A 26,952-nucleotide genomic window follows, 5' to 3' on the forward strand; every position below is an offset into this window, starting at 1 on the left:
CAAGGGGCTGCGCTCAGGGAGGCTGAGAAGAGGATTAAAGCGCTGGAGAAACAGTTAGAATCCTCTCAGAGGTCTGGAGGCACGCTTGCGCCTGCTCAGCCCCCCATTTCCATCCCTCAGCCAGCCTCCCCCTTATTTGCATCAGGGGTAGTAGGCTCGGCCTCAGTGAGGGACTGGTCACCGGAAAGATACTTCCAACCCTCAACTTCTTCCAGACCGGATGTCTTTACATTTGGAAGACAAGCAGCGTGGCCCAGCACATCTACTGCTCCACAGACAATACCCCCTCAGGGTGGCCAGACTACAGCAGCCACATTCACCCCTACGGCTGCTGGATTGCGCACGGCGCAGGATGCCTGGCAAACCATGCCTCAAGCCCTGCAAGACCTGATTGTCAGCGCCTACACACAGGGGCAGGCTAGCGTGGCTCAGCAGCAGCAGGTACCGGCCGGCCCTGCTCCGTCGAGATTCAGAGACCCCTGGACGGCTCCAGCCTCTCAATCCATCCTGGAGTCGGGGGAGGAGGATGATTTTTCCAGAGAAGGCTTCAGCGAGGATGAGGATGAGTTATCCGGCGATGAACAGCCACCTGAGCAACCCGCCTTACCAGGCCTGTTCAAGGCCTCACTCTTCCGGGTTCTCCTGAACAAAGCCAGGATCACCATTGACCAGGCTGGTGAGGGAGGTCAAGGGGCTGCTTCTGCTCTGGATCAGCCTACGAGTGGTCTCTTTGTATTTCCAAAACAGGAGACTGTTAATGTTCCATCCTCCCATCTTTTTCTAGAGACTGTACAACGTCCATGGGAAAACCCAGCGACGGGTCAGGGCCCGTCTAACCTGGACAGACGTTTCTACACCTTTGACCAGCACATGGAGGACCTCCTGGAGCTGCCGATAGTGGACAAGCCGGTGACCAGCCTAGTCTCAAATGCCCTAGTCCCTTCAGAATCCCAGGAGGGACTAAAAGCGGAAGACAAAAGGGCGGACAATGTTGTTCGCAGGGCTCACCAGATGTCAGCTTGGGCCGTAAGAGCCGCCTCGGCGGCATCATTCTTTAATAGAGCTACGCTCCTCTGGATAAAAGACATTCAGTCCAGAGTCGATCCGCAGGATGCGAGACTACGCCAAGACTTAAACAAACTGTTGGCGGCCACCGAATTTTCGGCGGACGCAACAGTCAATGCCGCCAAGTTCTCATCAAGGGCAATGGCCGCGTCGGTCGCCTCCCGCAGACTCATCTGGCTAAGGAATTGGCAGGCCGACGTGAAGTCAAAATGGGCCCTAGCTTCTTCACCGTTTAAGGGCAAGAAGCTCTTCGGAGACATCTTGGACGATGTGCTAGTGGAGGATAGGGATAAGAAGAAGATTATGCCCAACTCCAGTAAAAAGCAGGGACGGCGTTTTACACCCTACCAACGGCGGCAGTCCTTTCGGAATGATTCCACCTCAACCAACAACCAGGGGTCGAGGCCCTACTTTCAGGGATCCTTTGGTCAGGGTTCCTTTCGCACGGACAGGAACCCACAATTTGATCGCTCCAGGTCCTACCAGGGCCGCCGCCCCTTTAGAGGTTCAGGCAGAGGGTTCAGGAAGACCAAGTGACTTTCTTCTGGACATCCCTTTAGGCGGCAGACTAACCCATTTCTCCGACGTCTGGACCAACACCTCATCAGATCCATGGGCGATTTCAACAGTTTCACAAGGCCTACAGATCGAATTTCTTTGCCCTCCACCTTGTCGCTACCTGCCTTGTCGTGCCCCCTTGGAAATGTCCAAGAAGAGGCTCCTATATCAGGAGGTATCTCACCTACTGGAGATAGGTGCCATCGAGGAGGTCCCTATACCTCAGCGGGGTTTGGGATTCTACTCAGCGATCTTCTTGGTACCAAAATCATCAGGAGGGGCACGCCTCATTCTGAACCTGCGGAGACTGAACCTCTATGTAAAGTACAGGAGGTTCAGAATGCATTCTCTGCGTTTCATCCTGGCAGCCATCAGGCAGGGGGACTACATGACGTCCATAGACCTACAAGAGGCCTACCTTCACGTCCCCATCCTTCCGTCTCACCGACAATATCTGCGCTTCAGCCTGGATGGAGCCCATTTTCAATACAGGGCCATGCCCTTCGGGCTTTCATCGGCCCCAAGATCCTTCACGAAGCTGCTGGACGTTCTCACGGCAGGCCTCAGGCAGCGGTCGGTGCGCCTAATGGCCTATCTGGACGACATCGTGATTCTGTCCAGATCAAGAGACCTTGCGCTTCAGGACCTGCATCTCACGATCCAGACACTTCAGGACCACGGCTTTTCGATCAACTTCGAAAAAAGCCACTTGACTCCCACAACACGGCTGGCCCACCTGGGTACCAGTATAGACTCCAGGAAGGGCCTTGTTTTCCTGTCCCAGGAGAGGCAGTCCACAATCAGAGAGCTCGTCCGGGGCTTGGCGACACAGCAGTTCCCCAGACTCTCGTCTCTGTCCAAGCTTCTAGGTACACTGGTGTCCTGTATCGACATCATTCCATGGGCCAGGTACCACCTACGCCCTCTCCAGTGGTTCCTCCTACCATACCAAAGGAGAAAGACCAGCCATTCCCACCTTCAGGTGCACCTCGACCCGGCGGTTCGACGGTCCTTACGGTGGTGGATTTCCCCAGCTCTAACAAAGGGGTCACTCTTCCTAGACAAGCATTTTCTGACAATGACGACAGACGCCAGCCTGACGGGATGGGGAGCCCATCTTTCCTCGAATTTAGCCCAGGGCCTTTGGGACCCATCCGACCTGAGAGAAGTCAACATCAACTTCTTGGAGTTAAAGGCAGTTTCCCTGGCTCTCCTCAGCTTCGCGGACCTGGTAACGGGCCAACATGTCCTGGTTCGGACCGACAATGTCTCCACCCGGTCTCACATCAACAGACAAGGGGGGACTCGGTCTCGACGACTGATGAGGGAGTCAGAGTCCCTGTTCAGATGGGCAGAGGCAAATCTGGCTTCCCTGTCAGCGGAGCACATCTCAGGCGTAGAGAATGTGTGCGCGGACTGGCTGAGCCGGGAGACATTGGATCCAGGGGAGTGGCAGCTGGATCCAGCAATTTTTCAGGTCATCACTCGACAGTTTGGGAGGCCAATCCTGGACCTGTTTGCTACCCGAAGCAACTCCCAGCTCCCACGTTTCTTCTCCCGCTTCCCGACCCCGGGGGCGGAGGGGGTGGACGCTCTTCGGATACTGTGGCCGCCAGGACTTCTATATGCATTTCCCCCGATCTCCATCATTCCCAGGGTCATGCGAAAGATTCTGGAGCAACGAGCGGAGGTACTGTTGCTGGCTCCATACTGGCCGCGTCGCCTTTGGTTTGCGGACTTGATGCAACTGTCAGTGTCACCCCCCTGGAGGATTCCAGATCAACTGATTTCCCTCTCCCAGGGCTCGATTTCCCATCCAGAGCCACAGTGGTGGCAGCTGACCGTATGGAGATTGAGCGGCAACATCTAAGACAACATCTCTTACCAGAGGCAGTTATTGATACAATCCAGGCGGCTCGCAGGCCTTCGACAAGAAGAATATACCAGGCTACCTGGGTTTCCTTCTCCAGGTTCTGTGAGGAGCGGGAGGTAGATCCACAAAAGGCCTCCCCTCCCCTGGTCCTAAGTTTTCTTCAGGCGGGCCTTGAAAAAGGTCTCGCTCCAAACACCTTACGCCGTCATGTGGCCGCTTTATCCACCATCATAGGAGGGGGCAACTCCCGCCCTCTGACCAGACACCCCTGGATCAGGGACTTCTTGAAAGGGGCAGCTAACATCAGACCACCACCGATCCATCGGTTCCCTTCTTGGGATTTATCCTTGGTGCTACACGCCTTAACGGGACCTCCATTCGAACCCTTTCGCCACATACCTCTCAGAATGTTAACCCTCAAGACGGCCCTTTTGGTCGCAATCACATCCGCCAGGAGGGTTTCTGAGATTGCAGCGTTCTCAATCAGGGAGGATCTCTGTACTTTTCACACGGACAGGGTGGTCTTAAGACTTGACCCAGCCTTTCTACCAAAGATCAACTCTGCTTTCCACAGGGCACAGGAGGTAGTCCTCCCAGACTTCTGTACCCACGGGACTCACCCTTCGGAGCTTAGGTGGCATAAGCTCGATGTGAGACGAGCTCTGAAAATTTACATTCGCAGGACTCAGGGATTCAGAGTTTCGGAGGCTTTATTCGTGTCCTTTGCAACCAGAACGTTGGGCACTAAAGTCTCCCCTAGGACAATCAGCCGCTGGCTATGTGATTGCATTAGAGAGGCTTACCGGACTAAAGGATCCCCTGTGCCTCAGGGACTCACGGGACATTCCACTCGTAGTACGGCCACTTCAGCAGCCTGGAGCACCCAGGCTTCACTAGAGGACATTTGCAGGGCGGCCACTTGGGCGGCGCCGTCCTCATTTATCAGACACTATCGAATTGACTCTTTCGCTTCCGCGGAAGCAGCGTTTGGGAGGAGGGTACTACAGCGGGTGTGTTCCTTCTCAGAGCCCCCGGTCCGACCTTCTCCCTCCCTTGGTTAATATCTTGGGTATATCCCATCCTGGACTCTCCTTGCAAGTGCATTGGAGAAGGACCGTTGAAACTTACCTGAACGGTCTTCTCGATGCACTGCAAGGAGAGTCCAGACCCACCCAAAATTGGGACCAGGGACTCTTCTGACAAGGTGTGCCTTTGGGAGTTGTTTTTTTCTAGTTACCTTGAATGTTGAATAAATTTGTGTTAGCTATACTGCTCCTTCGTTTCCTTTAGACTGGAGGGCTAAGGGGGGCGGTACCTGCCTATTATTTAAATTAAACTCAGTCCCGACCAATCAGACTGAAGAATTACCCCATCCTGGACTCTCCTTGCAGTGCATCGAGAAGACCGTTCAGGTAAGTTTCAACGGTCCTTTTCATTTACATGCTCCAGATATTTCGTTCCAGCCTTAACCAGGTGCTATTAATGTACCCAAGCTCTTTCATTGTTACTCTCTGTGAAGAATGTTTTCAAGCCCTAAGTCTTTGCAGGGTTTTTTTCATTACTCTAACTTGCTCTGAGTAAGTTTCTTTCAGCTCTTTCACTGTTACTCTCTGCAAAGAAGAATGTTTTCCAAGCCCTAAATCTTTGCAAGGTTTTTTTCCATTTCTCCACTTGCAATGTAAGGAAGCTCTGAGGAAGGTATCAGCTGGGGTGTGAGTTCAGAGGGGGATGGCTAGCTTTCCACCTGGTTCTTTTAAAGAGAGAGAGAGAAGGGGGTGGGCGAATAACAAGCTTGTCTAGAGAAAGAAATGTGTAACTCCCATCAACTGCAATGTAAAGACAGAAAGACAGAAATAATTACACTGCAATTGATGGAAGATACACATTTCTTTCTCTAAAGAAGCTGGTTATTTGCCCGCCCACTTTTCTCTCTCTCTCTCTCTTTAAAAGAAAAGAACCTGGTAGAAAGCTAGCCCCCAGCTGAACTCACCCTACAGCCGATCCCAGCCTTCATCAGATTTTCGTCAGCTGGGCTTGGCTTCCCACTAGGCTGTTATGTCTTCAGAGCCTGGAGCTATCATGCAGTTGCAGAGCGATGCCAGCTCTAAGTCCAGCTAGAGCAGAAGGGTGTGTGAATCTGAACAGTGGGGTGGGTGTGTATGGAAGGGGGAGAGAACCAGGAGGAGAGCCGAGTCTGGCATGACTGATGGAGGAATTCTGGGAGTTGAAGTCCACAAGTTTTAAAGCTGCAAGTTGGAAGACCCCCAAGTTAGAGGTTAGGAGTGCAAGGATCTTCAAATCTGGCAAGTTTAAGGCTTGTGGACTTCAACTCCCATTTCTGAGCTAGCATGACTGGTGGAGGAATTCTGGGAATTGAAGTCCACAAGTCTTGAAGCTGTCAAGTTTGAAGTTTGTAAAAAGTACATGGTTTTAAAAAGTATATATAGTTGTAAAAAGTATTCTGCTACACTGGTATTTTATTAAACAATATAATACTACACCATTTGGTTCAGAATGCTTTTTTCCTTGTTTTCCTCTAAAATCTAGGTGCGTCTTATACACTGAAAAATATGGTAGTTGCTTTGAGCACCTCCTGCGGTCTTTTAGGAATGTAAAATTTGGCAGAGTTCTTTATCTGCTCTCTCTCTCTCTCTCTTGCTTGCTTTCTCTCTCTCTCTCTCTTGCTTTCTTGCTTTACCTTGCTTTCTCTCTCTCTTGCTCTGTGGAATTTTCTCACAAATAGGCACAGACAATTTTATTTTGACCCCACAGTTAAATGGCAATCTTTGCATGTTTCTGTTGTTGTTGATTTGTTTCGCTGCTTTCTCTGAGGCATAATTTGTTAGTTGATAGCTAGATATATTGTTGCATTTCACAACATGTTGATTAAGTTATTTTTACTTTTATTTTCCATTCCAGGTGGAGTGACAAGGATGACTGTATCTCTAGTGGTTATTGTGTTTGAGTTAACAGGCGGATTAGAGTATATTGTACCTCTTATGGCTGCAGTAATGACGAGCAAATGGGTTGGAGATGCTTTTGGCAGAGAAGGCATCTATGAAGCACACATACGTCTGAATGGATATCCTTTCTTGGATGCTAAGGAAGAATTTACTCATACAACCCTGGCTGCTGATGTCATGAGACCTCGAAGAAATGATGCTCCACTGGCAGTATTAACACAGGATAATATGACTGTAGATGATATTGAAAATTTGATCAATGAAACCAGCTATAATGGTTTTCCTGTCATAATGTCAAAAGAATCCCAAAGATTAGTAGGATTTGCGCTAAGGAGAGATTTGACTATTGCAATAGGTAATTGCTTTTCATTAGCTGGAGGATATCTGTTATTTTTCCAAAGAGTAACAGGAAGGGAGTCATAGCAGAAGTACAGAAAGTATACATGACTCTGAGGAAAGAAATGGGACATGGTGTTGAAAGAGCAGATAAGGTTGGTCTCATGTATTTTGGATGTGTCCTGCATTCCTTCTATTTCCTTGCCAAATGGAGAAGAATTTTCAATGAGCTATTTTTATAGATAATACATGTCTAAATCAAATATACCTATTTTATCCTTCCAAAGTTGTTTTAAGGATAGTGCAGTATGATAGTTCAGATGAAATGCTTGGTAGATCTTTTGCCATACAGAATTCTGAATAGAACATAAAAAATTCAGAATAGACCCTGGTGAATCTATATAAGGCAAAGATGCATCTATTGGAATCTCACAAAACCTCAAAATCTCAGCTTCTCCAGGAAAATGTTCCTAATAGTAGGTTATGAGCATGCACTTAGGCATTTAAATTGCATATGCAACACCTGGAAATTCAACAGAACTAGCAGTCTCTACCTAAGATAATCTTTCTCATTAGCCAAACCCCATTTTATAAATCATTGAGAGACCACTCAGAATTTTTTCAAAATTACAAACAGCATTAACTTCAATATGCTTTAACATTGTACACAGTAGTTTTGGAGGGCCAATACAAAAAAGTCCTACATTAGCTTAAACCAGGGACTGTTGAAACTACAGGTAGTCCTCAACTTACAACTGCAGTTGACATCAGAATTTCCATTGCTAAGCATGTATGTCATGTATGATTTTACTACCTTTTTTTTTTGCCAAGGTTCAAGAAATCGCCATAGTTTCTAAATTAACCATATTATTCAGTGGTGGGCTTCTGCTGGTATGGCTAATTTCACATTGCTCCATGGCTTTGGTGCGGGATCAAGCACAGTTTTGCTTCTCACACTTGTGCTGGTAGCAAAATCTTGCATGGGGATGCACTTACGTGTGCATGGGGGAGAAGCAAAAAACCTCACCGAAACGTGCTCGCATGTGCGTCCCCATGTGAGATTTTGCTACCTGCACAGGTGCAAGAAGCAAAATTGTGTTCGATCCCGCGCTCGCGCACGAGAGCCACAGAACTGCGTGCAATTAGCCATACTGGCAGGAGCCCAGCACTGTTACTATTGTTAAGTGAATCTGGCATTCCCCATTGATTTTAATTTTTGGAAGCCATCCACAAAGTTACAAATGGCATCCATGGGTCCCAGGATGCTGCAACCATTGTAAATATATGCTGATTACCAAGCACCAAATTTTGTTCACAGGACTGGGGATGCTGCAACAGTTGTATGGGCAAAGACTAGTCTTAAGTCACTTTTTAAGTGCCATTTTAACTGATTAGTTGCTAAACAAACAATTATAAATTGAGAACTATCTGTATAGCTTATCGTTTTTGGTTTTTTAAATGAGGAATATTATTCATTCTTTTTATTATCCTGCTAGTAAAATTGGGCACCTTTATTTTATACCATCAATTGTAATATTTTGTCTTGTTTTGTTTATGCTTTATTTTTGTGTTCATTTTTAAAATTCTGGTCAGTGACCATAATAAAAATATTAACCCATTGGAACTTAGCCAATTAAAATCTTTGGAGTCACAGATTTAATGCTGAATTAATTCCTATATCACTTGTTCCATCTGTTTATGTAGGTAGGTAGAGTCATAGTAGGGAGTTAGTGGTGGTATCTGGATCAGAGGCTATTTCATTTTATTAGTGCATCTGCTTTTGCTTTCCTTAATCTTAGATTAACTATTCATAATATTTAAAGCATCAAATCCTTGTTATTTATTAGATCAGATAGTTATCTGTGAATTTCTGTAAAGAATTTCCAGAGCTGCTACTTTTATATACTGGTCCGAGCCTTTATTTCAGAAGGCTTTGGAATTTCTTTATTAATGTTTTCCAATTTGGTATTTAAAATGTTGTGCAATTTTGGATTATTATTAATTAGGCTTCCTTGGAGACAGTTGGAATTGGAAGGATGCATTCAGTACGTTTAGGTTGTATTTTTTTCACAAGTTTTTCATATGTTCCCTTTATAAAGTCAGTTGCAGTACTACTCACCAGAGTAACGTATCTCTGCATCTTTTGTAATTTCTTAGGACAGCTTCATTGTTTGATAATATCAAGACTTTGATCATAACAGCATTGCTTTTTAATTTTGGGAAAGTATGATTAATTTTTTAAAATCTGAATTTCAGATGGATTTATTTGTGATTATTGTTCAAGTTTATCTGCATAGCTTATAGAAACATCTAAAGCATTCTATTCAGTTTCCCAAAATTGAATTCTCAAAATTTATGTTTTCCAATTTGGTACTTATAATGTTTTAAAATGTTGTGCAATATAGGATTATTCTTAATGAAGCTGCCTTGGAGATTTAGTTGAAAGGAGGCTGAGACCAGATAGATACAGTGCAGGTGTCATCAATAGACTAGCAAGAGAAAAAAGCCGCTGAAAAGATAGGAGGGAAAAAATTCATGAAAAGGAAAAAGAAGGGAGGGATCGATCATTCACTAAAAAAGCAGATTGTTATTGGGGCTACTTTTTTCACATTGTTTAAAGCCCATGACTTTCCCATGCAAGCTCATGTGTACATAGAGATAGAATTTTTAGGGAGAGAATCATTGCATGGCCTAATGTATGCTATCAAATTTTTGGTGTTTTTAATCACATCAGTGATTCAGAACAGATGTTTTTAATCACATCAGTGATTCAGAACAGAAAATTAATTTGAAATAATTAATTAATTTGAAACATATGAAACAATTGGCTGAAATCTAGCAATACTTTGCTTAAAAAACCCCCAATCCTTCATACTGATTTTTCTTTTTTGTTCTTGTTGAAGAAAGTGCCAGAAAGAAACAAGAAGGCATTGTTGGCAGTTCCAGAGTCTGTTTTGCCCAGCACACCTTATCACTTTCAGCAGAAAGTCCTCGACCTTTGAAACTTAGGAGCATTCTTGACATGAGCCCTTTTACAGTTACAGATCACACACCAATGGAGATTGTGGTGGACATATTCCGCAAACTGGGCCTAAGGCAGTGTCTTGTAACACACAATGGGTGAGTTCTTTATTGAAAAAAATGTCTTCTGTGCTGTGCCAATATTTTGTTCTCCCCAGATTGTTTAATGGTTCTTTCAGACTTCGTTAAAATGTTGGCCTTACAGATTGTATTTGCTCCACCCATAACTTTATTTTTCAAGTAAAAATAAAAAACTAGAAGACCTCCAAATTCCCTTCCAACTCTACTATCCTGTGTTCTATGTCAGCGGTCTCTAACCTTTCCATCTTGGTGGGCTGTGCTGTCATGAGTGGCAGGTACGCACAAGCACCCCTCTATTCATGCGAATTGAGCTTTGCTCATGAGCAGAGAGTTTGTGCACAAAACTCCATTCCTGTGAGGAGAAAGCACTTGTGCTCGCACACAAAGCTCCATTCACATGAGTAGAGAGTGCTTAAGCATGAAGCTCCACTCACACAAGTGGAGAGTGCTTGTGCACAAAGCTCCATTTGCGTGAATGGAGCTTCACGTGCAAGCCCAAGTGCCCTCCACATAAGTGCTGCCTGCTTTTATGAGCGGAGGTTCGTGCACAGTTGCAAGGGCCCACCACTTGCATAAGTGGAGCTTCACACCCACAGATTTTCCCACCATGTGTGCAAGTGGAGCTTCACACGCACACTTCCTATCACTTGCACAGCCTGGTTTCAAACAGTCTGCAGCCAGGTAGTGGCCATTCCTGTTCTATATAGAAACATAGAAACATAGAAGACTGACAGCAGAAAAAGACCTCATGATATAATTTCTTTAATCTCCTAGTCAGTTCTTAAAAGCAAGTAAGAAGCTACAGTGATGTTTATTGAGTTTTCCTTATAGGGTGGAATATACTAGATTACATTATCATATTAAGTTGATAGGAAACTTGGTCATACTTCTACGAGAGAGGTCTTCAAACTTGGTAAATTTAAGATTTGTGGACTTCAATTCCCAGAATTCTCCAGCCAGCAAAGCTGTTCTAGTGTGTATTTAAAATATTTTAAATAGATAACTGTTTACAATTATAACATTACAGTACATTTGAAACTGTTTTTGTTCTGTATCATTTTATTTTAAAGATATTAAAAAGCCAGGATGGCAAAGCAAAATGCTGGAATATAGTCAGTTAAGTTTAGCTATAAGTTTCTGCTCAGTCTGGAATTCACTATGTATTTGGAGGTAGCTATTTATATCAGTCTCTCTCCCAGGTCATTGTTGTGAGGATGAACTGTGAAGACAAGTGTGGTTACCAAGGCAATCTGCAATCCTTTTTTCTGTCAAAAACCACTTAATTTCTTAGTATCTGTATGATTGTTTTCAGTAAGGTGAAGTATCATTAGGGCTAGAGTAAACATGGTCATTGAGCCATTCACTATTCTTATTTTGACAAGTGTCTCTCAGACGAGAAATTGGGAAACAGGCTGTTTCCAGCCTCTAGGGGGCCTCTGGGGGCATGGGAACCTGAATTATGGGTGTGGGCACTTGCACATGCACAGTAGCGTGTGCCCAGGCTGTTTCGGCACCTGAGGGAAAAAAGGATTGCTTAGGACATCTTTATAAAGAGCAATTTTTCCCAAATAGTGGGAGAGGCCCCCGGGGGGTTGCAAAGTGATGCCAGGGGGCACATGTGACCCCAGGGAACATGCGTGGTCCCTCTCAATTAATTCTCCTGGATGGGTAGTGTTTTCCCAGTTGCATGCTGCTCCAAGCCCGGAAGGCAGCCAGGCGGGGTGGGGTGGCTGTGTGGGTTCTTGTTGTTCTCAGTGGGGTGCTGCAGAAGCCATGAACAGTGTGGCATACCTGCTAATGGACAAGAAGACGCATCCTCTGCAGCTGGGAGAAAACTTTGAATGGCACACTAAAGCCTTCTTCCACACCATTCACTGTGAGTGCCCAACACTGGCGGCGCTTAAGGGCTAGGCCGGCAACCCCAAAACATTGGTTTGATTAAACTGACCTGGCCGTGTCAAAAGAGGGCCCTAACCATGGTAGTCTATGGCTGCCTAACTGAAAACAGGCTTCACTGAGTTCAGTGTGGCTTACTCCCAGGTAAGTGAGCAGAGCAGCCTTCCCAGCCAATAGTTTGCTTGTAGCTTCTAATAAGTAAAATAATAAATATTAACACTAACATTCCATTTGGGCCCCGATCGGAGAGTGGGGGGGGGGAATATTTACTTCTTCCTAGAATGGGTATAACAGAAAATAATTGAGAAGCAGGTGTAGAGCAATAATTCTTTTTTTTCAAATCATCAGAGTTCATTCTCATGAGGTGCCATATTGAAATTCCAATGACCAATATGAGAGAGTGAGAGCGATAATACCAAATTTAACACATCTGCTACCGCTTCACACTATACAGTGACACCTTGTCTTACGAATTTAATTGGTTCCGGGATGAGGTTCGTAAGGTGAAAAGTTCGTAAGATGAAACATTGTTTCCCATAGGAATCAATGTAAAAGCAAATAATGCGTGCAAACCCATTAGGAAAATCCAAAATGTAAGGCTTAAAGAAAAAGTGGCAGGCGGACAAAGTGAAGGCTAACAGTGGAGACGGACAGCGAGGAGAAGTGAGGAATGGAGGTCCTAATGAAGGCTAACACCGCCCCAAATCTCTCCCAAATTCACCCCATAAAAACTTTCCTATGTTGCTCCAAGTTCCCCCAAAAAGCGCCACACCAAGAGCTTCCTATCTTGCCCCAAATTCCTCCAAAAAGCGCCATTCCAAAAGCTTCTTATTTTGCCCTAAATTCCCCCAAAAATCGCCACTCCAAAAGCTTTCTAAGCCACCCCAAATCCCTTCCAAAGTCTTCCAAACTCACCTCTCCTTTCAAAATGCCTCGTTTCTCCTTGCTGCCTTTCTTCACTCCATTTGCCTTCATTAGGACCTCGATTTGGGTGGCAGTCTGCGGAGAGGGGCGGCATACAAATCTAAATAATAAATAAATAAATAGGAAGTGGCTGGAGGGGTGATTTAGGGCAAGATAGGAAGCTTTTGGAATAGCAATTTTTGGGGGAATTTAGGGCAAGATGAGAAGCTTTTGGAGAGGTGATATTAGCAGTGAGATGGGTCGAAAGAAGCGGCAGGCTAGGGATTTTGGCAGCAGGATGGGGTGGCTGCGGGGAGCAGAGGGAGCGGAGAGCTAGAGGGGAAAGTGGCAGGGAAATGGGCAGCTCCGGCGTTCCCCGCCTCAGATGCAAGCAAAAGGGGGCAGGAAATTCCAGCGGGGAATTCCCATGCAAGCAAATGGGAAATCCCGGCGGTGACAGTCACAAGGCAGGGGAATCCCTTTGGCAGTCAGAGAGCGCAGGCACAGTGAGAGAGCCCACAGACCCGGGCTCAGGTTTGTAAGACAGAAAGGGTTTTTAAGACGAGGCAAAGAAATCTTAAACCCCGGATTCGTATCTCGAAAAGTTCGTATGATGAGGGGTTCATAAGACGAGGTATCACTGTACCTTATTCCACTAATGAGTCACATGACACTAGGGAGGGAAAACGACTACTTGGGCCCCATTTGACATTATCATTTAGGTGTTGTACTCACTTTTGTTGCCAGCAGTTTAGACTTTTATGGTTGTACGTTGAGTTATTTTGAGGGGACAGCTCATTTACTGTTATACAAGCTATAAACTCAATACTTTATATTGTAGCCAAATGTAATTTCTTCAGTGTTGTTGCATGAAAAGATACACTCCGAGCCTTCGGAGAGGGGCGGCATACAAATCTAAATAATAATAATAATAATAATAATAATAATAATAATAATAACAACAACAACAACAACAACAGCAACAACATAGTTATCTCGTTTGCTGTGTTGTACTGACATAATAATAATTAATAATAATAATACTTAAATATTTACAAAATGTGAAAGTGTGTATTTACTTCTATGACATATTGTACACACATGCATGTTGCCTGACATCTCTTGGATGACTGAGGCACCTTTCAAATTCAACAAATGACTTTATCATCTTTGTATGGCCATCCCTCCCTCTATGTCTTTGAAACAGTTTTTACTCCTAGCAACTCCATGGTTGAGACCTGTAGTTTTCTTGGCAATGTTTTTCAGAAATGATTAGCTGTTGCCTCCTTCCCGTGACTCACCCAAGATCACTCAGTTGGCTTTTTGCCGAAGGTGAGGTTAGAATTTGTGGTCTCCCAGTTTCTACTACACAAAACCTGCTCCCTTTATATTACACATATTATAAAATTATTTTATAGTAGAGAGTTTAAAACATATTTTTCTCTTTTTATGATTTGTAAGAAAAATTTAGAGGTAACTTAAGCAGGATTTCCAGAAATCAGGATGTGGGGCTTTGTGATCATATGTAAATCTCACAAAAGAAGACAAAATGTGTCTCAGGATAATTTTGCAGGCTCCAACTTGGGTCGGTCACCGGGACCAGAATGACGAGAGAGAAGTTCCCTGAGGATGGGCTCCAGCATGAGTGCAAAGGCTTGGAAAGCTAAACCTCTGGTCCTGGTGCCTGACCCAGATTAGATATGTAATTCTGCCACTCCCCGATTTTGATCCTAGATGGCACTGATAAAACCTCAATATATTCTTCCCTTCTATTCTCGTTAAAAATAATTCAAAATAAATGTATTAGTATGCAATTTACTAAATTCTAAATGCAGAAATCAAATGAAAGAAAAACTTCTGTGTTTCAATTTAAATGCATTTTTAAAATATTTCATGATTTGAATCCAGAAAAAGCTGGATAAAATGCATAACATCTGATATTTGTAAAAAACTCAGAATTCATATCTGCAGAAATACTTAAGATCATTCTTGCACTTCATTTTTACACCCTTAAGAAATTGGAGGTTTTAGTGACAGCAGTAATTGTTTAACCAGTGTTCATCAAGTTTTTAAATTCATTCTTGTTTTAAGTCCTCACCATAAATTTTACATCTTTTGAGAGAGATGTTGACCACAGATTTTCATTTTACTGTTTTCATTACTATCAATTCTGCAATCCATGTTTTCATTTCATTTCATTTTTTTTCACACCCAGTTATTAGCATAACATGATCTGTTTCAGGATTGTCTTGGGGATCATCACAAAGAAGAACATATTAGAGCATCTCGAGCAACTAAAGCAGCACGTCGAACCCTTGGTGATTAGATATATCAGATCTCATTTGACATCAGGAAGCATGAAACTTGTGAATTGTTCAGTGTTCTATTACAACATCTGGACAAGCAATTGTATACTGTTCTAAAAGCTTTTAAATTAAAATATCATGTAAATATGAAACATAATATTTAACATCCATTTGTTGGAAACATGCTGAGTAAAGATAGGACCTAAGTACTATTTTAGTAATCTTGGGGCTAGAAATTCTGGTATTCTCATATATATTAACATACATCTTTTTCTCCCCCTGGTTTTGTCAAATTAGATAAAACCTGCCAAAACTCTTTGATTAGAGTTTTCATTTTTCATTTTAGGTATTACTTAAGCTGCATATGACACTTTAGTCTTGATGTATACAATAGGATATTTTAGATCTTATCTTAGGATTTCCTGTATTTTCTGACCCACACTAATGATATTTATCAGTTGTTCCTTTTGCTGTATTCTATGATACTTAGAAATTGCTTCTCTGCAATTAAAGAAAGTTAAAAATGAACACTCTTCCAAGTTAACTGCTTACATTCTTATTTAACTTTTTTTTTCTAATACTTCACAAGTTTTTCATGCCTCCTCTTATAGTCAGTTGCAGTACAACTACTAAACAGAGTAATATATCTCTCTGCGTCTCCTGTAATAGTATTTTTTAGGACTTCTTCACTCTTGATAATATCAAGACTGATCATAAAAGCATTGCTTTTTAATTTGGGGAAATATGACTAATTTTTTAAATCTCAATTTCAGATGGACTTATTTGTGATTATTGTTCAAGCTTATCTGTATATCTCTTATAGAAACATCTAAAGCATTCTATTCAGTTTCTCAAAATTGAATTCTCGAAATTAAATTATCAAGCAATTTTGAGCTTGCCTAGATTTAACTATATTTCATTTTTGTAATGGGATCAATTTCATTTACTCAAATCTTTTTTCACCTTTGTTACTTTTTTTGTTGGCATGTAATAATCAGCAAAAATTATTAGCGGATGGTAGCTTGGTTTAGCGACTATCCTTTACTGACAGAGTTTTTAATAGTTTTAATAAAATGATGGTTACTGTCTGTCAAAATGTACTCTTTGAAATAACCAGGCTTTGCTGCTCTGTTCCTATCAACAAAAATGATTTTGTCTACAAGAAAAATTGATTGACTTTAAATATTGTAATTAATTAGTCTTATTTTGTGTCTCTTTCTAGGCGTCTCCTTGGCATTATCACAAAAAAGGATATCCTTCGACACATGGCCCAGATGGCAAACCAAGATCCTGCATCAATAATGTTCAATTGAACTCAATAGCTGAGGGGAGAGAGGAAAATGAGGAGGAGGTTCATTTGTTGAACAGTACAACACTTTAATATAAGGCATAGTTTTGTGATACAAAAGAAAGACTGGATTTTTTAAAAAGTAAACTGCTGGAATTTAGGAGTTGGTTTAGGAAAATATGGTTTACAAAATAAATGGAAATGGAGAAAACAAAATATGAAAACCTCCACTGGATGCACTCTGAATTGTTAGATCTGCCATGATAGTGCAGTTGGAAGAAGTTCATAAGCTCTAGTTTGGGCCTTGCTGCTTTAGCATGAAAGAAATTGATGGTTAGTTCCTGTTTCTGGATCATCTTGAATTGAGCTGTCCTTAGAAAACTCTAAGATTTAGCCCATTTTACAACAAACCATTATTGGGTTAATTATATAAAATGTATAGTTATTCCGCATTACCTCTTTACATTCCAGAAGAGCATTTCTCTCTCCTGAACCCCAAGTGAGCCTCCTTACAATTGATGTATCTTATTAAAATGGTGGTTTCTCATATTGAGACATACTGTGACTTGCTGAATTTGATAACAAGAAGGAAGTATTTCTTGTGCCATTTAAGCTTAAGAGTTTGGATATCATAAAAGTCTTGTGACAGTTTAGATCTATTGAAAGAAAAACAGATTGAACAAGTTAATAAACGTGGGTGAAGCATGTTAAACCCTGCAGTTTAGTAGTTGCGAGTTAAATAGCCAAATCTGTTTAAGCTATGTTTTTGTTGCAAAATAATGACTTAGGCTTATGCAATTTTTGTACTATTAAAAATACAAATTTTGTGAAATGTAAAGAGAATACTATTATTCTACAAAGAATTGGAACAATTCTGTTTAATTTATGTTCATTCAGTTTAATTGTGTATCTGATAGCAACTGCATGTTCAAGCACTGGAGAATATTCCCCCTAAATGAAGGTCTTTCTGTTTTACATACCTATATCAAATAAAGGTGGGAAAATGTTATAATTTGCACGAAATATACATGTGATAGTTTTTGTTTCAACAGATTAGGATATATTAAATATAAATGAGTCACACTATTGATTTTACTTCCAAATCCTCCAAAACTTGGCAAGTTTCTAATGAAAGGATTTATATTTCTTTATAACCCATCCTGATACTTATTTTGCCAGTTTTAAATCATTAGTGTTTAATTAAGAGAGTAGATTATTAATAGACCCTTATTTGTAAATATTACATAATTTAAAATGTTTATTTTAAGGAATTTTGAAGTAATAATTGATTTGAAATGGAATTGAGTTACTTGAAAAATTCTGTAATACCTAAATACAAGCCAACAGTTGATGTAACAACTGAATTTTACCATCCCTGATAAACTTTTTTGCATTTTGAATATTAATTTATTAGAGAGAATAATTTGATATGAGATTTTATTTACCTAATAAAACTGGTATATTGTATAAAGTTCACGAGTGATGGCCAATTGAATATTCTAAAGGTTGTAGCATCTTAATGGTGATATACACATGATTTAGTGATAAAATTACAGTTGTATTATAAGGTTTGTTTACACGGCATGACTTCTGCTTTTTGTTTTTCCTTCCTACCTCTATTGATAAGCTTGTTTTGAAAGTAAATATCGAAACTATTATCAAAACTGCACAGGAAGTCACTTTAAGGAGGGCTTACAAAATCGGATGCTTTATTCTATGCATGCATACAGTAGCCTTTGTAGCAAGAGGCTATTTTTGTTGCCAAAGTAAGAGAGTCTGTATTTTTTTCTTGTAAATCATATAATCCAAAGATGCTGATCCATGTCTTTGATGAAAAAAAAATTTCAAAGGATTATCAGAATAAAAATCCTGAATCAATACTGCAAATTGCTTTTTTAAACAGCCCAGACATGGCTTTTCAGAATGTTTGAGAACGTTTCTCTGTAATAATTGTTTGTTGTGATTAGGCAGTTCAACACCATTTCAGAGAAAATTATATTTCACCGGGGGCAGTAAACAATAAATTTTGCACCTGGATACGTCTTATATTTAGAAATTATAATTATAATTTATATTTCTTTATAACCCATCCTGATACTTATTTTGCCAGTTTTAAATCATTAGTGTTTAATTAAGAGAGTAGATTATTAATAGACCCTTATTTGTAAATATTACATAATTTAAAATGTTTATTTTAAGGAATTTTGAAGTAATAATTGATTTGAAATGGAATTGAGTTACTTGAAAAATTCTGTAATACCTAAATACAAGCCAACAGTTGATGTAACAACTGAATTTTACCATCCCTGATAAACTTTTTTGCATTCTGAATCAATACTGCAAATTGCTTTTTTAAACAGCCCAGACATGGCTTTTCAGAATGTTTGAGAACGTTTCTCTGCAATAATTGTTTGTTGTGATTAGGCAGTTCAACACCATTTCAGAGAAAATTATATTTCACCGGGGGCAGTAAACAATAAATTTTGCACCTGGATACATCTTATATTTAGAAATTACCATTAACAGACTTCAATTTATGTACAAAATATTTTAGGAATCGTGGGGTGTTTCCTCTAAAACTAAACATTTTTTGTGTTTATCATGCAGATTTAAAATGATTTTTCATGTAGCATGTTTTGAAACTTGTCTTAAGTTTCAAACTTTCATCTATACACTTAATTTGCCATAGGCTCTCTACGAAAGTTGCCTATTGTATTAATTTACAGTGTCCTTTGTGATGTGAAGTGATACCAACTCATATCCCAGATGTATTATAATTTAGTAATTCATATCTATAGTATGATCTAATGTTTTTACCCAAGCACATAAAATGTGTCTTTGCTCATGTGTTAGAAAGTCTGAAATTAGCCAATCTGAGCATTCAACAAAAGTGATTTACCTGTAATAATACATCTAATTACAGATCCTTATTTATGTTGGAACAGAATGGGATGTTTGGGGGAGATTTTTTTTCTTGCTTGAAAAGTTCAGTTGCTGATTATGACAATTGTACCTGTAATATTTCTAAAGATGTATTAAACATTGATTTTAGTGTTTTAATTTATGCCGGTATGGTAAAACTGCATTTCATTACAGTAAAATAAAGTTCTGTTACTGTGATGATTTCATTAGAAAATACATTAAACATTGCTGTATGACTGTTTAGATTTTTTTCCCTTTATTTAATTACAGTACTAGTAGGCCATTACTCCTTATCTGATGATATGAGATCCTAAAAATAAAATTGAAACTGAAGAATGAAATGGCACTGGACAAATGCAATAAACAAGAAAAATATGTTAATTATTAAAGTACAGTGAACCCTCGATCATCGCGAGGGTTCCGTTCCAGGACCCCACGCGATGATCGATTTTTAGCGAAGTAGCGGTGCGGAAGTAAAAACACCATCTGCGCGTGCGCAGATGGTGTTTTTGCTTCCACTGCCGCCCGCCCTTCGCCCGCCCACCCCGTTGCTCGCGCCTGGGGTGCGCGCGCATTTGGGGACTCCCTAGATCCGCTCCCCAGCTGGGGAGCGGATCTAGGGAGTCCCCAAACGCGCGCGCTTTCCCCAGCAACACGCGCGCGGTGGGGACTCCCTAGATCCGCTCCCCAGCTGGGGAGCGGATCTAGGGAGTCCCCACCGTGCGCGCGTTGCTGGGGAAAGCGCGCGCGTTGCTGGGGAAAGCGCGCGCGTTTGGGGACTCCCTATATCCGCTCCCCAGCTGGGGAGCGGATCTAGGGAGTCCCCAAACGCGCGCGCGTTGCTGGGGAAAGCGCGCGCGTTTGGGGACTCCCTATATCCGCTCCCCAGCTGGGGAGCGGATCTAGGGAGTCCCCAAACGCGCGCGCTTTCCCCAGCTGGGGAGCGGAGCTGGGATGTCCCCAAGCGCGTGCCGCCCGCCCGCCCACGCCGTTGCTCGCGCCGCCGCTGGGGTCTTACGGGGGCAAGAGGGGGAAGACCCAGGGAAGCCTCTGCCCGGCGGGGAAACTCCACCATCTATGCATGCGTGGAAGGGCACGCATGCGCAGATGGTGGAGTTTACTTCCTGGTTGAAAACTCGCGAAATAGCCCTTTCGCGATACTTGAACACGCGAAACTCGAGGGTTCACTGTATCTAACTCTATAGTCATCAATAGATATCTGTAAAAAGTAATGTCTGTAAAAAGATTTCTATAAAAAGTAATGAATGCACCACACTAGATTCAGACTTGTGCCAACAAAACTGGAAGACCCTAAGATAGTAACAGAATTTGACAATTCATTTTTTTGCATGCTGCCAAATAGTGTTTTCCTGAAAATAAGACCTGCCCCCAAAATAAACCCTAGTGTCTAATTAATAAAAGGATTTAATATGTGCAAAAGTCCCAATATTGTAAAAGTCTTTTAAGAGTCTTTTCAAAGAGAAGCAAAGCTAACAAAGTGCTATCAGTTGGCTAAAGTCCCAGAGCAGTGGTCCCCAAACTACGGCCTGCAGGATGGATGTGGTCTGCTGAGGTCATTTATCCGGCCCACGGCAGCACATGAGATTTTACCAAAATTGGTCTGCTGCTGAGCATCTGGCGGTGGCAAGAAGGAGGAGGTGGAGAGCCAAGGGGTGGGGAGGAAAGCGGACCTGCAATTGGCCCTTTTCCTCCCCGCCTATAGGGAGAGAAACTGTTGCACATGGAGGATCCGGGGGGCGTCTGGGAAGAGAAGACAGGAGGCAAGAAAGTGGTGGTGGCGGCGGCGGCAACCGCAGAAGACACCAAGGCACTGCTGGCCGCCATTATCCAGAAGCAGCCCGAAAGCGACGAAAAGGCGGCGGAGCCCGAGGAGGACACGGTGGTGGACCATGACTCGGGGATCTCCGCGGTGGGCAGCCTCGGAGGTTGCAGCAATTCAGCGCCGAGAAGGACCGGCTGTTGGTCCCTTGAAGCCGTCACCTCCGTTCGTGTAAATCGGAATATTCTGATTTACACGGAAATTTGGCTTATGACGCCCCGTATGAACAGATTAACGTTGTAAGTCAGGGACTACCTGTATTTTGGGGGGGATAAAAAACCCCACCCTTATAAAAAACCACCTTATTTGGAATCCTCTCATTTTTCAAGAATTCTCTCATTTTTTACACATTGGCTTTGTTAAATGTTAAGTGTACTTTAAATATAGATTGATAATTTGGGCGTTCGCAGTGGAGCCTCCCCCATCCCCCATCCTCTGAGGCAAGGGGCACAGAAGTTTTTGTGAGAGTGGGAAAAGAGAGAGAAAGAAAAGTGAAAGAGAGGGGGGGAAGAGAAGTGGAGAGGAATGAAGGAGGGAAAGAAGGAAGGTAGGAATGAAAAAAGGAGAAATGGAGGGAGCAAGGAAGGAAGGACAGTTTGGGGGGGGGATAATTTTTTTAATTTATTTTTCTCTTAACATACATTCAAACAACACAGTGTACCATCTAATTTTCCATGAGTAAAATGCTTTTGTTAGTAATTAATATCAATCATCAAAAAAGTTGCAATAGGTTTTTTTTCTAATTTTGTCATCTGGTTATATTCATTCTCTCATGCCTCTGGAAGGAGAGTCCAGCATGGGTTTAGCTCAAGTCTTATTGGTAGGGACTGAGTTTAAATATAATTAACATATTAATTAGGTACCGCCCCCTTGCTGCCCCAAGAGCTCAGTTTTAAAAAACTCAGTCTAAGATAGGGACTCTGAGTTTTTTATCTTGGTTAAGCATTTATTAGTTGTTAATTTCTAATAAATTGACCTTTGTAATTTTTTGATTTATTTCATTACAGGCAACTGAATCATCTTGGGGTCTCTGCCCTCCGCGGGCACCACCCCCGTCATCCTCCTTATGGGGCCTCTTCTCCACGAGTACTGCCCCGAAGAGGAGAGGCTGGGCATTTAGTCACTGACCTCTGCGGCCATACCTAGCCCTAAACACCCCAGGTGGGGGGGGTCCGCCCCCTCCCATTAACGAGGGTGGTGTGAGATTGTCGGCCAATAGGCCGGTGACTTCCACAGAGCCGCTTACCAGCTGATTACATGAGGGAGAGAGAGCACAGTCCAGTGGCGTTTCCCGGGCGATCGAAGGCACCCTGGACGGCGTAAACCGCCGCTTCTCAGCTGATTGATTTGCTGGTGATCCGGCTGCAGGGGCCTCCAAGCTCTGACTGAAATCCTTCTCGCGCCTGCCATTTTTCAAAGCGCGAGGCGCAAATTATTATTGGGGCTGTTATTTTTGGCGTGAACCTGGCAAGGCGCCAGAAAGTCGTAGGTCTTCTAATCTGCCCTCCTACAGCTGTAATTCACGCTGAGGAAGTGACGTGGAGACTTGGCTGCCGGCCAAATAACTGAGGCTGGCCGTTGACGCACACACATTCCCTTACTTATGAGTGGATTCGTCTTGGACAGGGCTATTATTCAATTGATTCTTGGCGGTATAGTTTATTTATTTATTTATTTATTTATTTATTAGATTTGTATGCCGCCCCTCTCCGTAGACTCGGGGCGGCTCACAACACAATAAAACAGTTAATGACAAATCTAATAATTTACAATTTAAAATATTTTAAAAACCCCATTATTAAGCAGACATACATACAAACATACCATACATAAATTGTATAGGCCCGGGGGAGATATCTCAGTTCCCCCAAGCCTGACGACAAAGGTGGGTTTTGAGGAGTTTATGAAAGGCAAGGAGGGTAGGGGCAGTTCTAATCTCTGGGGGGAGCTGGTTCCAGAGAGTCGGGGCCGCCACATAGAAGGCTCTTCCCCTGGGTCCCGCCAACCGACATTGTTTAGTTGACGGGACCCAGAGAAGGCCCACTCTGTGGGACCTAATCGGGTCGCTGGGATTCGTGCAGCAGAAGGCGGTCTCGGAGATATTTTGGTCTGATGCCATGAAGGGCTTTATAGGTCATAACCAACACTTTGAATTGTGACCGGAAATTGATCAGCAACCAATGCAGACTGCGGAGTGTTGGTGTAACATGGGCATACCTTGAGAAGCCCATGATTGCTTTCGCAGCTGCATTCTGCACGATCTGAAGTTTCTGAACACTTTTCAAAGGTAGCCCCATGTAGAGAGCATTACAGTAGTCAAACCTTGAGGTTATGAGGGCATGAGTGACTGTGAGCAGTGACTCCCGGTCCAAATAGGGCCGCAACTGGTGCACCAGGCGAACCTGAGCAAACGCCCCCCCTCGCCACAGTTGAAAGATGGTTCTCTAATGTGAGCTGTGGATCGAGGAGGACGCCCAAGTTGCGGACCCTCTCCGAGGAGGTCAATAATTCCCCCCCCCCAGGGTAATGGACAGACAGATGGAGTTGTCCTTGGGAGGCAAAATACACAGCCACTCCGTCTTGAGTTTGAGTCTGTTGACACCCAACCAGGCCCCAACAACCTCCAGACACCGGCACAACACTTCCACTGCTTCGTTGATTGGACATGGGGTGGAGATGTAAAGTTGGGTTTCATCAGCGTACTAATGATACCTCACCCCATGCCCTTGGATGATCTCACCCAGCAGTTTCATGTAGATAATTGATCGTGAGTACGCTGCCCCTCGCTACTTACAGCGATGGCTGACCAACAACTTAATCTTGGGGAAGAGCAGGCCCAGCTGACCACGGTGGCCCCTAAAGGGAAAGAAAAGTCCTCTAGCAAAGCCAAATCCAAATGCTCCCAATCGGCCTCTTCCCTCAGGGAAGCTGAAAGAAAAATTAAGGCCTTAGAACAGTGACTAGAGGCAGCCTTATCTCCTTCCAACCAAGGGGCGCTGACCATAACCCCCTTTCAGCCACTTCCTCAATCAGGAACACCCTCACCAGGCCTACCAATGGGGGTCCAAGGTACTGCAACTGAGAGAGACTGGTCTCCCGACAGGCAGGCATTGCCATTTCCACCCCCGCCAATGCCTTCGCCTAGCGCCAGGCCCGAAAGGCCTGCCTCACTCAGCCAGGCTACATATGGGCCACCTATCGGGATGCAAGCACCTTGTGCTCCCTCACCAACTTTCACACCAACAGCAGCAGGGCTTAGAACCCAGTCAGACGCCTGGCAGTCCTTCTCCCTGTCGCTACAGGACATTATTGCGAATGCTTATTCGCAAGGCATAGTGGCTGGAGTCCAACGTTCTAACCCTCCTCCATCTCGTCCGGCTCAACCCAGGGATCTCTGTTCAGTTCCACCGCGCCTTTCTGGGTTGGGCTCAATGGCGGGTGACCATTCCAATCTGGAGGAAGACAGCGACCATGGCAATGATTTGTCAGATGATGAATACAATTTTCCTGAACAGCCAGCATTTGCTGGATTATTTAAGCCATCGTTATTCGGGATTCTGTTGCACAAGGCCAAGCAAGCCTTAGACGTGCCTGGGTCTGCAACGCCCGTGGAGACAGGGGACGGCCTTCGGACATTGGCCACACTATGTAAAGAGCCCCCCAAGGAATCTGACAATGTTCCAGCATCAGAAATTTTCCTTGAGAATATAAAGCGCCCATGGCAACATCCAGCGGTGGCGCAGGGGCCATCCAACCTGGAATGCAGGTTCTACACGTTCAATGATGAAATAGAAAACCTGTTGCAGTTTCCACCGGTGGACAAACCTGTGGCCACACTGGTGTCCAATGCGGTCGTGCCATCTGAGACAGCAGACAGTCTCAGGCCAGACGAGAGGAGGGCAGAGACACTATTAAAGAAAATGCATCAGATGGCCGCGTGGGCTCTCCGAGCCGCATCCATGGCATCTTTTTTCAACCGAGCATCCATCATGTGGATTCAGGAGGTTCAGGCTAGGCTGGGACTGGATAACGCCCACCTGAGATAAGACTTAAATAAACTGCTGGCAGCGGCTGAATTTTCGGCAGATGCTATGCTGCATGCTGCCAAATTTTCTTCAAGAGCCATGGCATCCACCATCTCTTCATGGCGTCTACTTTGGCTATGAAATTGGCAGGCAGATGCCAAATCAAAGTGGAGATTGTCATCTGCTCCCTTTGAGGGCACTAAACTGTTCGGGGAGGTACTTGAGTCGGTCCTTGTAGAAGACAAGGATAAGAGGAAGGTCCTCCCAAGATCTTATAGGCACCAGGACCGTAGAACCGGCCCATACTCTCGCCGACAGTCCTTTCGGTGGGACCCTGCCTCGAGCACCGTCCAGTCTGAGAGGTCCTACTCCCAAGGACAATACACCCAGACACCATACAGAAGTGACAGAACCTATTTCCAAGATCAGAATAGGGGTTTCCAACAGGCAAGGCACCCCTTTAGAGGGTCTCAGCAGCAAAACTATAGACGCTCCAAGTGACTGCACAGACAGTGTTCCCTTGGGGGGCAAGCTACAACTGTTCAGCACTTCCTGGGGGATTACATCCGCCAACGCTTGGGTGTTGTCCACGGTGTCACGGGGATTGCGGATCGAATTCCTCCACACCCCACTGAATCAGTTTGTGACTTGCCCTATACCCAATGACCCAACCAAAAGGACTCTATTGGAACAGGAAATTTCACACCTCCAGGAAATCCAGGCCCTCAAACAGGTACCACGCAGGATGGAGGGCATGGGATTTTATTCAAGAGTATTCATTGTGCCCAAGCCATCAGGGGGTTGCAGACTCATCTTGAACCTAAAACGCTTGAACAAGTATGTCCTATATCGAAGGTTCAAGATGAGCTCCCTCCACTCCATCCTTGCATCCATCCAGGCATGGGACCGCCTTACATCAATCCATTTGAAAGAGGCGTACCTGCACATCCCCATACACCCAGACCATCGGAGGTTCCTCTGATTTTGTCTACATGGCACCCACTATCAGTACAGGGCAATGCCCTTCGGACTATCCTCGGCCCCACGCACCTTTACCAAACTCCTGGATGCATTGACGGCCAATTTACGTTCCAAATCGATTCGAATACTAGCTTATTTGGACGACATCCTCCTTTACGGGAACCGCAGAGCAGCACAACAAGACCTACAGACCACCTTAACAGTACTACAACAGCATGGCTTCACGATCAACATGCCAAAAAGCCACTTGGTACCCACAACCAACCTCATCCATTTGGGAGCAGTGATAGATACTATTTCCAGGAAAGTTTACTTTTCCCCGGACAGACAACGCAACGTTCTGGGACTGGTGTCCAAACTTCAGCGTCAGAAGAGGGTACCATTGTCTTTTCTGTCCAAGGTACTAGGGACCCTGGTGTCGTGTGTGGATATTGTCCCTTGGGCATGGTACCATTTTCGGATGTTACAATGGACACTGCTTCCGTACCAGAGACGACGCCTAAGCCACACACATCATTTGATCTCCTTGGGACGAGAGCTACGAGATTCCCTGGGATGGTGGAGATCCCCAGCGGTACACCAAGTGTCCCCTTTGGCCATCTTCAGTACACCATCCTAACAACAGTCTCATGGGATGGGGTGCTCATGTAGGTCCCCATGTGACTCAAGGGTTATGGAACCCCAGGATCTAAGCCTGGTAAACATCAAGTTCCTGGAGTTACGGGCAGTACGTTTGACCTTACAAACCTTCTCGACAATACTCGAAAGAAAACATTCTGGTCTGTATGGACAACTTGGCGACCAAAGCACATTTGAATCACCAGGGAGGAACAAGGTCCCTCAGACTGATGGAAGAGACTGTGTTTCTCTTCGACTGGGCGGAGTCTCACCTTG

The 26,952-nt window shown here is 43.8% G+C and overlaps 1 protein-coding gene across 1 annotated transcript in view; it reads left to right on the top strand.

Annotated features, from left to right (window-relative positions):
* The window catches only part of CLCN3 (chloride voltage-gated channel 3), a 127,667-nt gene extending 108,219 nt beyond the window's left edge, over window positions 1-19,448 (top strand). Inside the window, 3 exon segments of the mRNA XM_070757427.1 lie at window positions 6,416-6,814; window positions 9,699-9,915; window positions 16,225-19,448. Coding sequence (XP_070613528.1) covers window positions 6,416-6,814; window positions 9,699-9,915; window positions 16,225-16,315 — 707 coding nt within the window. The 3' untranslated portion in view covers window positions 16,316-19,448.
* Window positions 19,449-26,952: the final 7,504 nt, after the last annotated feature.

The sequence above is a fragment of the Erythrolamprus reginae genome, chromosome 7, assembly GCF_031021105.1.
Source record: "Erythrolamprus reginae isolate rEryReg1 chromosome 7, rEryReg1.hap1, whole genome shotgun sequence".
In the NCBI taxonomy this organism is placed as follows: domain Eukaryota; kingdom Metazoa; phylum Chordata; class Lepidosauria; order Squamata; family Dipsadidae; genus Erythrolamprus; species Erythrolamprus reginae.